Here is a 15,456-nt window from a genome sequence, read left to right on the forward strand (position 1 = left end):
TTACAAATGCAGACTCTGCAAGTATTAATCATGTTGCACTTTGGCTAAAAGCAGCTGTGAAAAATCCCAGAAAATGTGCATGTACATGGAGTCTGTAGCTGTACAGAAGGCAGCTACAATTTTGAGAACAAAAATCACTTAAATGTAAGTTTACGCATTTATTTTGTTTTTACACTTAAATATCCTCTTTAAATACAGCATTGTCACAATGAAAAGAACGTAAGAGGCAAAACAAAATGTAAAGGACCTGACAAGCTTTGGATTCACATTGAAAATGCCACCTGTGTATTTCCTGCAGGAAAGCAGAGTTATGAAGTTATCAGTTGCAAGTGACAAGAGGACAGGGCTAATACCAATTATATCAGACCAGGGCTTCATTAATAGAAGTCTCTTCCAGGTAGTAAAAGGGCTGTCCTGTAAACAGTTGAGTAGCACCAAGAGAAGGGAAGGGAAGGGAAAACAGGTGAATGTACCACCACATCAGAGTAAGAAAGATAGTTTTGTCATTAATAACAAAATGGAGGCAGGCAAGAGAAATAGGCCTTTTTGCATTAAAGAACGTTCTTTAAAACATAAGAAGCCCAGCCTCTACTACAGGATTTAGAAATAAAATTCTGTCATTTGAGATCACTGCCCTTTCTTTTTTCATAATGCTCAGGAAGGAGTGTTTCTCCCCCCCCCCCTAGCCATTTTTCTACAAATAGCTATTTAATGTCTTCTTCTGTCATAACTAAGCACACTCATAGAAATGAAAGCCAGTGTAGCATTTAATAGTTCAGATGCTATGCTGAGTTTCTGTTTTCTTCCCTGTTACCTACACCTCTGGGTAAGAATGTAGTATTTTAGTACTTGGTCTCTACCAAGCCATTACATTAATCATTGCATTCCGGAATGTCAGTCACGAGAAATGTTTCTGCGCTATAAAAATGGAATCCTGGTATTTTAAGTGTGAAGCTGCTTCCATTTTCAGAAATTGTATCCCACCAAACCATCTGTCAGTATTGGCAGGTGGCCAAGGGGTGCAACAGCTTAAGCACTCAACAGGAGGAGATTCTTATTACTGCCAGATCCACAAGAATTGAGGTAAGCCCCATTTAAAAACTTGATTCTAGAGCTGATCGTGCCCAATCCCCAGAATAACACCATGCAGTTAAAGGCAGCAAACCTTTGGCTTTAGCCACTTACTTTAGAGCAGATCTGCTACACAATGGTTCCTAATGCAGGGCTATAAAGAGTATAGCTGGAACAATGGAGGAATAATATAGGAAAAAGACAAGTGCATCTTGTCCTGAAACAAACCTACAGCTACCTATGTCACTGTACTTGTGTAAAAAAGCAACTATGGGGTCAGTGTTATAAATATCCAAGGTGCTTCCAAATAGGGAATTTTGTAAGAAATGCCTTCTCTTTAACCTAGATACCTACAACGCTATGTATCTGATGTAGGAGGAAATTTTTCTATTTTGTTTGATTCAGATGCGAAGAGCACTAAATTTTCTAGTGAGAGTTGCATCTGGAATCAGCTGCCTTGAAAATAAATCTAGCCTTTTATAGCACCATTTGTTTTGTAAACTACAAATGTGAGAATTAGGAAAGACACCAATGGACCCTCAAACCCAGGAATAGTCTTGGGGTAAAGCAGCATGGAATAAAAGCCTAAACACCCCCTCAGGAATGAGACCAGTGTATAGGAAGGTGAAGAGGTGTGTGTGTGTGTGTGTGTGTGTGTGTGTGTGTGTGTGTGAGAGAGAGAGAGAGAGAGAGAGAGAGAGAGATGCAACAAGGTGTGTGGCGTTTTAAAGACAAAAGGACGTAATAAGGCTGCACATTCATCCTCTTACATTTTAAAATGTACAAAGGAGACATCTGCCCACTAAACATGGCATTGCTTCTAAACAATCCCCTGAAAGAGGTAGCGATGAGAAAGCAATTAAGTAGTTAGTAGTCTGGCAAAGTACAGGAGCCCTGGCTGTATACTATTTGCCAATTGGCACAAAGAGAGCTTGGGTGAGATAAGGTGAAAATCAGACAGGAGTTTAGTGCTGAAGTCTTTGCATCTATTCTGAAGCCTGGAATGGGCTGAAATGGTGTTACGTGTCAATAGTTATAGTCTTTCTCTGCTGCCGCCTACACAGCATTTGCTTGTGTTTACTTTATCTTACACAGAGTCACTTTCAGGAGAATAGACTTTTCTGGATCCATTGGGAGCACCAATTGCTCCTCACCGCTGGTTAACAGCCAAGATTTTTAAAGTTAAGACTTGGCTTGTTCTGCCTACTCCCAAGCAGCTTTGCAATTAAGGGACATAAGAAGTCCCCAACCCTGTTAAATCTTTCCAGATTCAGCATCTCGAAACCTACACGGCCCAGCATTTATATAGATCTAGTTATATGCCTGAAAAGCACAAACACCTATTTAAGTTCTGATGGTGCCTGTATTATTTCTCAGCCGGGAGGTAGGTTTTGATGAGGATATACATCCCTGCAAAGGCTACTTGAATCCCACCCTCTCTTGCGCATGAGGAATGATGGGTAACTTGAATTATCCAGAAGCTTTTGTGCAAGTCATTGTGAGCCTTGAGCAGTCTGAAAAAAGAAAGATTCCTAAAATACAGGGAAACCAGTTCTTGCTAAGCCCCAGCCCGCTTAAGAGATACACCACAGGGTATGAGCTGGGTCAGAATGATTATCTGCTGTTTACCAGAAAGTAGAAGAAGAAAAGGATGTCCGGTTAGCTGGAAGAGAAAAGTGCTTTTGTTACCCTAGATTGGTCCAGGGGCAGACTGGCAGCTTATAACGGCGTCCTTTCTTTATTCCAAGACCAATTGGAACAATTGACACAGTTCACTGGGAGGGGGATTGCAGGTGCCACCTTATTGCACATTTACTGACCCTTAATGCTCGTGACCCAGCAGGCTGCAGTTTTACTGCACACAGACTCCGTGCCCTTTCAAGTTGTCCGGAATGCTAGGTAGCTAAGCAAGACGCAAGGGGACAGAAAGCTTTCAACGTCACCTCCAAATTCTTGTGCAACTAGAATGGGAAAGACTGAAGTGAAAAAGGGAAAACCGATTCATAAAACTATGAGGCAAAAGGTTAAGCACTTTGTAGAGTTCTCTGCCCACCCAAATCTGGCAGTTATTTTCAGAAGAAAATTGGATCCCACCTGATCCTAGGGCATTCAGTGTTTACCGAATCAGATTCCCCCCAAGGGTTCTAATGGGAGGTGACAAGACTGCAGCTCAGGATCAGAGAATCAGCGACAAGTCTCGAGTCACATCATGTCCGTAAACATTCAGCATTTTTTTTAATAAAAAAAGTTAATTTAAACTTAAATCAGTTCCCAGCCAAGGCCAGCAAAAAGGGCCATGAACACGTTTGGGTGAAGCTGCTGGCGGGGGGGGGGGGGGCGGCCAGGGCGCCAGGATGAAAATTATTTTGTACGACAGTTGCATGCCAAACTGTAGGTGTAAGCTAGTCATGATTGAAGTTAATTCATAGTGAATTTAAAAAATATATGGGATCCTTCCAGGGAACGAAGGGCAGCAAATGTCACATAAATAAGAGGTTGCAGAGCTTAAAGCTGTGTAACTGGTTAGAGCAGTTCAAGCAAGTAAGGTCACCGTTACCAAGACACAGCACTGAAAGTGACAGAAAGGGACGGGTGGCGGCAGCAGCAGCTTCACTTGGGATCAGCAGCTGGAGGGAGCGAGTTCCACCACGCATAGAGACTGATTGACGTCATGAAGTAGCAACAGCGTGTCCTCTTCTGCCTGCCCTCCAACCCACCCAGCACTTTAGAAAAGGCAGCTTTGCTCTATTGCTTCCATGAGACACATTCACGTTTGGTCCTTGTAGGGTGGAGTCCAGGCCTCCCCTACAAAGTCCCATCGCCTCTGGACGGGTCCAACCTCTTCAGAACCGGGAGGCTGCCCTACCGGGTGGACAGACCCTCCTGCTCTGAGGCAGCCATAAGTGCTCGTTTTAGGTCCTTATACGTTGGAGCCCACACAAAGCAGCCCCTCCTCCTTTCCCTCCCCCACCCAATATCAAAGAATTCCCAATGGCTGTGGCCATTTGATAAAAAAACCTTTTTTGTCAATAAATAAACATCAAGGTGATGGGTTGGGAATTGTCACACGGTCAGAGAAGGGCCCAAAGAGCTCTCCTCAGAAGAGGGGAGCTCGCAGGCCCTCTCTGGAGATTGCGGCGCCATGTTCTGGGGCCGCAAACTGTCTTGTGGCACCTCTGTGTGGAGTGGCAAGCTTGGCAGAGGAATGTCAGGCTGACAGCTTTCAGAAGACAGGGGCTCAAAAGGCGCAGCGGCCTTCTCCGTTTCTACACTGCTGGTGGCTGTGGCTCTGCCACAAGACACCAGCGAAGTCACAGGGACAGAGTAGACGCTTAGCTCCTTCTCATCTGTGTAACGAGGGGTCCCCTCAGGCTCCTCTGCTCTATTTTCCCCCTTCACCCCCAGCACTGACCTTTGGTCAACCTGATAGTACACAACAGGCCCATTGTTCAAGTAGGGTTGGCTGCCCTCAGCTGAGCTGGCTTGCTCAGAACTGTCCGTGAAACACAGAACAGAGGAACCTGGTGGCAGCTGAGCTTGAATGAGGATTGGCGTGGCGAGGCTCGGGCACATCCCTTCGGAGACAGAAAGCGGCTCCCCCAAAATGCACACCCCCAGGCTTTCCATGCTGGAGCCACTGCTAGAGTCTTCCTCAGCCTTCAGCCGCTCCAACTCCTCGGCTGTCTGAAGATGCATGACCGCCGTTTCATTCTCCGCCATGAACTCCTGGAAATCCTGGGTCTCTGGGGACTGGCTTCCCAGCCAGTCACTGCCGGAGCTATGAGGGGTCTCTTCATCCAGAGTCTGGGCCCGGTTCACCTGCCGTTTATTCTCTAGCTCTAGTTTCATAATGGTGTGCAGGTAGTGAGTCCTCACCCGGATGGGATTGAATTCAATTCTCCCAGCCATATTCCCACAACCATCTCTGGAACAGCCGCATGGGAAGGACATTCGGTCCACCTAGGTGGGGGAAGCGAAGGACAGTGAAAACTGTGCCTGTGTGAGAACTGAGGAAGTGAATGGAAGGATGGAAGCTTGGCTAAAGTGAGAGCAAGTGAACAGATGGAAAATTTAAGTCAAATGGAAAACGTAAAATCCAGGTAAGCTGTTATCAAAAAAGCAACTGGCCAGATAGCCCTCCAGCAACCCAGAATCCCCCCCATTCAATTATTTTCCCCCCAGTTAACCTACCTATAAATCTTGCTATTTCAAGGAGAAATCAAAAGAAATAAAGAATGGCCCGGAGTGTGTCTGATTCGATCTATCGTGAAAGACAGAATGTGCTCTTTTGACACTTCATTTATCAAACGATCAAATGCTCTCTTCAGGATAAAAGCACTTTTAGGAAGGAGGATCTGAAATCCTTTACCAGAGCTAGCCATTTAGTATGCAAAAGCTGTGGTGCAAAAAGAGGCAGAGAAAGTGGGAGGGAATGACTTTGCCAAGAAAACATTAAGAGCAGGAATGCCAATGCACACATTCCACGGGAAAAGCAAAATGCTACTGATGAGAACAAAGCAGAGCAGAGCATGAAATCCAGCTCTGCAGGCATCACCCAGCATCTTAGATGCTGGGAATCAAAACTGAACTAAGACTTCCTGCGTTTGACTTCTAGATTCTGAACATCCGTTTTTTTTTTGCCTCTTCGTTTTGCCTTGAAGTAGCAAAGTACTGTAAATCAAATGCTAAGAAAATACGGTTAAAATTGCACCAATGCTGCATAATTTATGTTAACATTTGAGCAGATTCTTTCCAGCGCTCGTTTCATAGAGCATCCAATAGAGGGAAGCAGAAGAATGGTGGATCCCGCATGTATAACCACGGTGACTTCACATCATCCTGAAAAGCTAGCGCTATTTCCTCAAGACCTTTCCCCCATCTGTTTTTCTCCACAAACTCAAGCAGGATCTTCCCGCCCGAGTTATTCACTTCTTTTTTTTTAAACTTCAGTCTTGGAGCGTCACCCCTTAAGACCTTTGTAGGTGGGCAGAGAATAGCTCTCTTTCTTTAAAAAAAAATCACCTCTTACAAGCTGGGACTCAACACATGAAATAAGGTTGGGGTGGACCCCTCTCCACATCAAAAAGACACACAGGCAACAGGAGATACAGTTCAGGCCAAAGCCTAGCGGTTTCTTCCCCACTGACCTGGCATTTAATTCCAGCCTGGCTACAGGCACAGGCCTCAGGGTCACAGTACAGCCGGCAGTCACACCCACATTCTTCTCGTGAGAGGCGGATGGCCCTAAGTTCTTGTTTTTCTTCTGCATCGATCCGATGAACCCCAGAGGCTCGAAGTAGAGCTCGCCGCCGCTTGGTAGGCAGTGGCTGTAAGAAGAAATAGTCATCCACCTCCACGTTCTCTACATCGAGGTCATCATCTGAGACATCCTCGAGGGTCAAACCGTCAGCCTCTTCTGACTCCACAGTTCCGTTCTTGGTCAGCTTAGGGGAGGGTGTGGGAAAGAACAGAGAACACACAGACACACACCAGCAAAGTTAATCTCGAAATTGAAATCCCATCAGTTTTCAGTCTGGAAAAAAACAAAAAAAGACAAATGATTTCCCTGAGTTTAACTGGGCTTGCAAGGGTCACCCATCCCCTACAAAAAACCGATTCCTCCCAAGCTGTGAGTTTTGACAGTGATGCAGCTTTCTGCATTGCCAAAGCTGGAGTAACCCCAAAGCTTGCTCTGTTCTCCCTGAACAAACTGCCTTTTATCTTGTCTGGACAGGGAGGGAGCAAGTTCTAACAGCAATCCAGCTTTATATGCAGAGGCCAGAGCACCATTAGTTCACGTTCTGGGCTTTTCTTTCTCCTTTGCTTGCACAACCCAACATCCAGAGAGAATGGGGGTAAATTCTGACAGTGACTGACCGTTGCACATTGCAAGCCTTCAAGCTACCATGCAAGCCATAGCCTTGTTAGAAAATATGGGCTTTGATGGATTAAATCCGCTGTTGGGTTGTGCAGGCAGATCACGATCAATTAAAGAATGGTAGTTTAGTTCTTTGCAAATTCCTTAGCTCCATGCCCACCCCTTTTTATCCTTTATCCAGCCCATCAGTCCTTAAAATCTGCACCTTCAAACAGAATGATATCAGAAAGAGATACGTATTTCATTTAGCTTATTTGAGGTGGGAAACTTCAAAACATGGTTTGGACAATGGTAACCTCCATACAAGCCTGTACTGTAGATCTCATTTTTCCCCCAAAAAAATTCAGAGGAGATACGTATAGATGCCTATAGAGTAACACATTTTTGAAGCCAAAATCTCACGTTTGAATCTGACGTTTCTAGAGAGTGGTATCTAAAAGCAGGCGGAATCCTTTCTTATCCGTGTAGATCATAATACTTTAAATTTTTCACTTTGACAAATTTGTGTTATATTATTTACACAGCGAATACAGTTAATTAGTCCTCGAGTTACAACCTTGTGTTTGGCAACCATTCAAACGTACAATGGCATTGACAAAAGTAACTTATGAAAGATCCTCACATGCATGACTGCTGAAACACCCCATAGTTATATGATCGCATGACTTGGGCAATTGGCATGTATTTATGACAGTTGCAACATCACAGGGTCATGTGATCGCCATTTGTGACCTTCGCCAACTTCTGACAAGCCAAGTTGATAAGGGGAAGCAGATTCGCTTAATGATAGCAAGTTTCACTTAACAACTGCAGTGGATTTCACTTAACTGTGGGAAAAAAGGTAGTAAAATCAGGTAGCAACAGAAATTCTACTCCCACTTGTGGTTGCTAGTCCAGCACTACCTGTACACTTAGCAGAATATTAAAAAGCAAGAAAAAAAAAGAAAATACAGTGTCTGTTTTAAGTGGGGGAGCAAAAAAAAAAAAAGATCTGAACCATGGGCTACATCAGGTGTGTCAAACTGCCAGCCCATGGGCTGGATGTGTCACACCGAAACCGCACCCACCCCATTGCTGGCAATGGGGAAAAAAGTCAGATACATCACACGACGTCATGAGTTTGACATGGCTGGGCTACATGGAAGCAGTATTTTTATGTCTTTACCGAAAAAAGTCAGGAGTTATTCTTTTTGTAGCTCTTTGCCTCCTTGATTGCAACCCCAATTTTCCTTTTTTTTGGCCCTTCCCTTTTTTTGCCCCCTTCCCCCTATTTTTTAAAAATGTATTTATTTGGTTTTTATACCCTGTCTAAAATGCAATAAAAATTCAAAATTAAAAGAACACTCATGGCAAAAACAAGGCAAGTAGTAGTATTTCATCAGAGTAGCCATGGTATTACAAAGGGCCGTTCCTGAGAGACATGATGCAACACAGCTGAGGATTGAGGTTAGCGCTAAACTCTGCTCCAGCACTGCAATCCTGTCTCCTCCATCTTCTGAGGGAAGCGGTCAGTGTGACAGGTGGGAATTCTAGAACCTTCCGGGGTCTGAGGGTGACCTTGATCCAATCATTACATCAAACTGTGCTGAGACACATTTGCAGCTTGATGTTTCTTACACCAAACAGATGAGGGACGCCACAGTTCGCATTGCTGGCCATGTGGAAAGCACAGTAATCTTTCTAGTGGCAGACACAGCCTGTCCTCAAGGGCAAAGCAGAAGGAACACGTGGCTGATTTGTGCCTCATACAAACACACACACCCCAAATCGTCTCCTGAACAGAGGAACAAATTTGTTTCACCTCCAATCTTTGTAGGGGAGAAGACTTGTATGAAGCTTTTTTGACAGAGGCATGGCAACTAGAGGGAAGAAGGTGCCGTAGATTGTTGTAAGATAACAAATAAGCTTCAGAAGGTGGCTGAATAAGGATCAGATATGTGAGAAAGCTGAATTGCCATTAAAAATGACAAGGAATTGTCTATAACAAATCTAGAAATGAAACCTTTAAAATGTAGCCGATAAGATCAGCAACATTTCCGTGGGCAAACAGACTGCGAAAGAGAAAAATGGATTTTCAGAATGCCGAATTCTATGTGGAATACACAAAGCACTCCCGTTTTAGAAAAGCACTTTGCATGTTTTCCATAGGGTTCAGGAACACCACTGTCCTGTTACCAAAGCTGCAAGTACTTTTTTTGGGAAAGCCAGCTGGGTCAATTTGGGCCAGTTACTCTCTCTCAGCCCAATCCACCTCTCAGGGTTGTTTTAGTGGGGAAAACAGGAGGAGGAAGGTGTGTGTTGGATATGTTTTCTGCCTACAGCTATTTGTAAAAATAATAAAGGTGGGAAATAATAAATAAGTAAGCAAGCAGGCTTCTTTTCAGACACACTGCACCTCAATCTACGAGAATGATGGGATTGGGGCGGTATCCAGGACAGGTTGCTCGTTCGTACAACTAAAAACACACCAAAAATAGCCACCGTGGAAAGCCAGCAGGTTAGTTAGCAAGTTAGATAACCCAGATCCTTCTCTTTGATGCGTAGGTTCTCTACACTCACCTTCTGGAGAAGGTGGCATATGCACAAACAAGGGCAGATCTTATAAGGATCAGTTCAGAAACGGGTTTCCTTCGACAACTATAAGAAGTAGGCCAGAGTCGCAGGACTACCGAGTTTTTGTCCTTTCTGCTAAGCTGGTTGTCATGGTAGCAAGAGAATGATTGGAACGTCTATGTTTTTTGACAGAAGCATTCAATCCAGTAAGGGAAACCCAGTTACTAGGCAACCTACAGGACACACCAACCAAGCCGCCAGGAGGCACGGTAAGGAGATGGATAGAAGAGGAAGCTTGCTGGAGGAGGCTAAAAGGGAGAGGCTTTCGCTGCAATTGCTGTGCCTTCCCATGAATCAACTTGACACAGAACAGAGGCTAGAAGGCTGGTTGGCATCGCTAGCAGGACTTGTCTCTTGGCTGTGAGGGTTCCCCTGCTGCTGGATGGCGGGGAATCCTTAGCTCTCCTCAGAAAGCTGACCCTCCCTCACCCAGCCCCAGAAGGAAAGCGCTCGTTCACTTCAAGAAGAAATTCTTCAGTGCTCACTTTCACATTACCAGCTGCATTTCTCATATTCCAATCCAGATGGAGGGCTGTATGCAGTCTATGAAATACGGGGAAATCCAGGGGGAAATGGGCTTCCGTTTGGGGTTGCAGAATTAACATAATGGAGTAGACAGGAAAGAAAACCAAAAATGCAAAAATAATTAGAACTGCATATTTTGAATACTATTGCTTAATATCTTACTGCAGAGGCAGACAAATAAAAAGAGTCCAGCAAATTCACAAAAGTACCATATGATTATCTACCGGCAGGTCTTCTCTACCGCTTGCTACAGGTAGGCCTGAGATGAACTAACCGTATCAAATTGGGAAAAGGATTACAGGTCCTCAAAATCAATTCCCAACCCTGCTTATATTTGCTACGTATACATCACAATATGGTCAAGCCACGGCGCCAAAAACTCTGCAAACAGATGACCAAAAAAGGACTTTTCTGCCCGCCAAAAGCCTACCTTCATTTTCTTGGCATGAAGCTTCTCCTCCTTCAGGTGTTCTCGAAGGATCTCACGGTGATTCACTTCCTGCTCTTGGGCAAATTCACCAAGGGTATACCTGCGGACAGAGTTATGCCGCTGGGCCATGCCCAGGGAACTGCCCCCTTGGCTAGGAACGCTGGTAAATCCCTGACGCCTTGCAAAGTAGTACACAGTCACCTGATCGAAGCGCACGTTCTTCCTACGCAGCTGTTTCTGCCTTTTTAAGATGGAGGTTGCTGAGATGTAAGAAAGCAAAACAGAAACACCGATTGGAAATTGAAGCAAGTGGTGTGTGTCTCCTTTCACACAGCCCATTTAATATTTTCTTCACAGTTACAGAGCACCCCCAGCAAACGTTGTTTGAAGAATGTGTCCTCCGCCATAGAAGCTTTCAAAATCTTCCGCATCGATGTATCTGCCACTTAATTCCTAAGTACTGGACAGAATTCTGAGCATGTTCCAGGATACAGTATAAAGAGCACTGGCCAAGCCTGCAGGGTTTTACTGTAGCTCTGAACAACCAAGAGTGAAATCTGTAGCTTATTTAAAATTCTGGCTATGCACGGCAGAGGCATATTAGTAAGTGACAGGCAAGCTGTCTTTCCAGAAGTCTGGGAAATACTGAGAAATCTTTAGGCTCTGTAGAAATACATTTTTCAAACACTACTAACGGTGTAAAACAACAGGCATGGCAGTGTTTTGTCAAGTCAGGTCTTTATCCAGCAAGTCATCGTTCATATCTAACTTCCTTCTCCAATCATATGAAGTTAACATAGGCAAGCCTATCTGAGTAACAATCATAGGGACAGAATGTAAGCTGTTTGAATTATCGGCTATTCTATTGAACTAGAATCCTGGAATCAATAGCCTGATTAATTTCTTATAACTCTTAATGTTCTGAGAATGGATAAAAAGAAGGTAATAATATGGCGATGCAGAACATGAGGGCAGACACATGATCCTAGGAAAAGGCACAGCTGCTTTAGGGAATTTATTTATTTTGCTAGGCTCGTACACTATTCTAATCATGCCTGACTTTGAGCAGCTTACCGAGGTCCAGAACAGTAATAAGGTTAAAAGCTAAACATAAAAATGTAACCAACGTAACAAATAACACCCAGCAGTGAGGAACAACCATAAAAGTGTGTATTTATTTATATTTCTATAGCCACCCATCTCAAATGGACAATAGCTCAGTCAAAAAACAAGTACATTTTTTAAAAAAAATATCAACATTATTAATTGCAAGACAGTAGAAAATAGTACAGCCATCTCATTATATCACCATTTCTGTGAGATTCTGCCAGCTTGCTGATATAGCCATGTTTTGAGGGCCTTCTGGAAGGCTATCTGGATGGGGCCAGTTTCAACTGGGGTGGGAATGATATTCCACAGAGCAGGCACCATGGCAGAAAAGGCCCATCTCCTGGGTCCTGCCACATGCATTCAATCAGGAGAGACTGAAGCGAGTCCCTCAAGAGTTGCTGAAATTAGCCAGGTCTTGTAAAAAGGCTTACAGGATTGGCAGCCATCTGATATCCAAGGAGCACTGCTCCAGAGAAGGGGAGACAGTGACTGAAAAAAGCAACCTTCTCTTCCACATCTCACACAAAGGGGGAGTGGGCAGCAGTGGCGGCAGAGAATACTGGAGGAAGGTAGTGGATCATTCACACATACACACAACTCGCACAAAAGCATTTTTCTGTCTTCCTTGTATCCTAAGTGCTACATGGTCCTGCTAATCAAGGTATTATGGACTAATCCAGCGGTCCTCAATCCTTCTGGCTTGGCGGCCTAGCCTGGGGGGCGGGGAAGAGAGGATGGTTCCATATGAGCAGCAGAAGTGTGCGTGAGCAGCTCCATATGTGCAAGTGGAGTAATGTGCCACTCACACAAATGGAGCTTTGTGCACATCTGCTCACGCCCGCCACTCGTGCAAGTGGAGCTGTGTGAGCACACGCGCCCATCACTTGTGCGGCCTGGTTCCAAACAGCCCATAGCCTGGGGGTTGGGGACTCCAGAACTAATCAATCCTATATGGAGCATCCAAGAATAGCAACTTTTCACATGATTTGCTTCTATTACACCCAATAAACAAAAAGCAGCAAGAGTGTAGATATATATTCCACTAGGATCAGATTGGGAAAAAAGGATACTACACACACTTTTATTAGAATTATTAACTCCATGAGAATGAACAGCCTCATAACTGCACGTTCTTTATATGACCAATTCTGGCTACATTAGTCCAACTTATTGGATAGATCTGGGTCAAAGAAGGATGACTGAAAGAAATTATAGGCTATCTTTAGACTGCTCTTGACAATCTTTTATTGGTTGGCAAGACAGAAGCAGCTAGCCAGAAGTCTATACTTACTACTCTTGCTTCACCTCAGAAGTCACCCCATCCTTGCAAAAGTCTGACACCATGGAAGACTTTCTTGATGAAGTTAAGGCTTCAGGGATTAACAGTTGGAACAGGAAAATTCTTCTGTAAGTATTGCCAGAATTAATGCTGATAACACACGTTAAGTCTTTGATTTACAATCATTCCTTTAGCGACTGTTTAAAATTATAATGGTGCTGAGAAAATTGACTTATGACCAGTCATCCCACTTCTAGGCACTTGGCAACTGGCTCACATTTATGACAGCTGCAGTGTCGGTGTGTGTGTGTGTGTGTGTGTGTGAGAGAGAGAGAGAGATATCACCATTTGCTATTGTCCCTGCCTGCTTCTGACAAGCAAAATCAATAGGGGAAGTTAGATTTACTTAATGACCATGTGGTTTGCTTAATGATTGCAGCAAAAAAAAAAATGGTCCTAAAATTAGGCATGGTCACATGATGGCTTAACCACCACATTAACTTAGCCACAGAAGCCACCTGTATGGTGTTCCCGTGTTTCAAAAGCCTGCTAAGGCCAATACTTACGAATGAAGCCTGAGGAGCTTGGAGGATTGACGCTGTCACAGCTGTCTGCGCTATCACTGTTGGAGAGCTCATCATCGGAATTGGAAATGGGCGAGCCCACGTCCACATCGTCAAACTTCCTCTTGAGGCCGGCACTTGCGATGGCATCCATTTGTCTCTGGCTCGCATGGAGAGCCAAAGAGCAGAAGAGAGATTTGGATTAGTTGAAGGTTTCTGACTCCAGGCCTACTGATGGGATCTACCAGGTACCTAGTGAGGACGAAGAGAGGAAAGGATCAGGGACTACTTCGTGTCATGCACCTGCAACACACAGGCTGTCTTCAGGCATTATACTCAGCTCATGCAGCTGCCATGACTTTCTTTTCCAGCTATTCCCCATTATTATCCCCCCCCATGAATTAAATGGCTTCTAAGAAGAGCCAAGTATGTCAGATTGATTCCCTTTCATATATTACAGCAGGGGTCCCCAACCTGTGGACCGCCACCGGTCCATGGCATGGCAGAAACCAGTCGGTTCAAACAAGTGAAGCCCCATCCGTGGGAAGCAGGCAGCATGCGAAACAACGCCCCTTCCAGTCACTCTTCATACAGTTACACGAGCTGCTTTTCATCCATCCAAAGCTGCCTACTATTTACTGGCTGGCACCGGCAAACAGGCAATATGCTGGGAAGCAGAGTGTGCGATGCCCACCTACAGCTCTCAGAACCTTCTAAGCCAGGAGTAGCCAAAATTTGGTACCCCCAGGAATTGTTCTGCTTGTTAAGTGAGTTTTGCCCTGTTTTACCACCTCTCTCACTACAACTGTTAAGTGAATCACTGCAAAGTCAATGGGGGAAGCCAGATTCGCTTAATGACCGCATGTTTCACTTAACAGCAGCAGTAATTTGCTTAACTGTGGCAAAAAGGTTGTAAAAACGGGGGGAAACTCACTTAACAACTTCCTTGCTTAGCAACGGAAATGTTGGGCTCAGCTGTGGTCATAAGTTGATCTGTATACATTTTTTATCATGTCTATTCATGCACAAATGAAAAACTCAAGACCAGGCTGCTTTCTGCAAATGCCTTCTTGGCATCCAACAATCAAACACATCTCCTCCCTCCCCGATGAGCGTAATGCACTAACAGTGACTTTTTGGGGGGAGGGGGCAGGGGGTTTCAAGCCAGTGTTTGACTCCTGGCAACTGCCTGGACCAGTTCCTGCAGTTTTTTCAGAAAAGATTTCCCCAGTGCCCTTTCTAGAGCTGCTCAGTGTTCTGGTTTTTAGCCTTAATCATTACCCCAAACTGGCTCTCAGTTTGAATATATATATTCAAAATCTTCAGGTTTTCCTCATGCAAAAACATATCCACCTGCTGATCGTGGAGCTTACAGCCATTCCCACAGGCTAGCGTTTTTAAGCTTCAAAAGTAACCACTTAATTTGGCTTATTCCACTTAACGACAAGCCTTTGTATGTTTCCTGACTGCAAATTAAGTAAGAACATTTTATATACAAAGTACAAACTGGCTATTATTTTCAACAAAGGTTTGCAGACTTTATACAGTGGGAATTCTGAAGCCAGTCCTATCATACAGCAGGGTTCAAAAACTCAACTTTCAAAACTCCTAAAATTCAGCTATATTTCCTACCAAAGCTTCTGGAGACTTGACTTTCAAACCAATACAAAGGTTTATAGACCTCCACACAATAGAAGAAAAAGTGCTTAAAATTATGGTGGTACCTTCTATAAAAGTATCATAAAAAGCTGAGATTAAAAAAAATGGAAATCCAAGTTACCCTGCAACGTCCATAAAACTAGTCCTCGCTTAGCAACCCCAATTGCAACCAGTAACTCTATTGCTAAATAGAGTGGGGGTTGCTAAGTGGGAAATCATGTGACCAAAATGGCCTTGCAAGCTCACTTCCCCTTTGCCCATTAAGTGAAATGTCATGTAACTGCAAGATCCAATTTTTACAGTTGCGAAGTACCCAAATGGCAATTAC

General features: G+C 44.2%; 1 protein-coding gene across 5 annotated transcripts in view; it reads right to left on the reverse strand.

Annotated features, from left to right (window-relative positions):
* The window catches only part of CSRNP2 (cysteine and serine rich nuclear protein 2), a 53,059-nt gene that overhangs the window by 9,540 nt on the left and 28,063 nt on the right, over positions 1-15,456 (reverse strand). For 3 of the 5 annotated variants that reach the window (XM_083352466.1, XM_083352468.1, XM_083352467.1), the window contains 4 exons: positions 13,473-13,721; positions 10,518-10,777; positions 6,219-6,515; positions 146-5,031 (listed from right to left, as the gene is read on the reverse strand). In XM_083352466.1, coding sequence (XP_083208592.1) covers positions 4,135-5,031; positions 6,219-6,515; positions 10,518-10,777; positions 13,473-13,623 — 1,605 coding nt within the window. In that variant the 5' untranslated portion in view covers positions 13,624-13,721 and the 3' untranslated portion in view covers positions 146-4,134. Of the gene's footprint in view, positions 1-145; positions 5,032-6,218; positions 6,516-10,517; positions 10,778-13,472; positions 13,722-15,456 lie in introns of those variants that run through there. The other 2 variants (XR_014491182.1, XM_083352469.1) reach the window with 2 other exon arrangements.

The sequence above is a fragment of the Vipera ursinii genome (genome assembly GCF_947247035.1).
Source record: "Vipera ursinii genome assembly, chromosome: 2".
Taxonomy (NCBI): Eukaryota; Metazoa; Chordata; class Lepidosauria; order Squamata; family Viperidae; genus Vipera; species Vipera ursinii.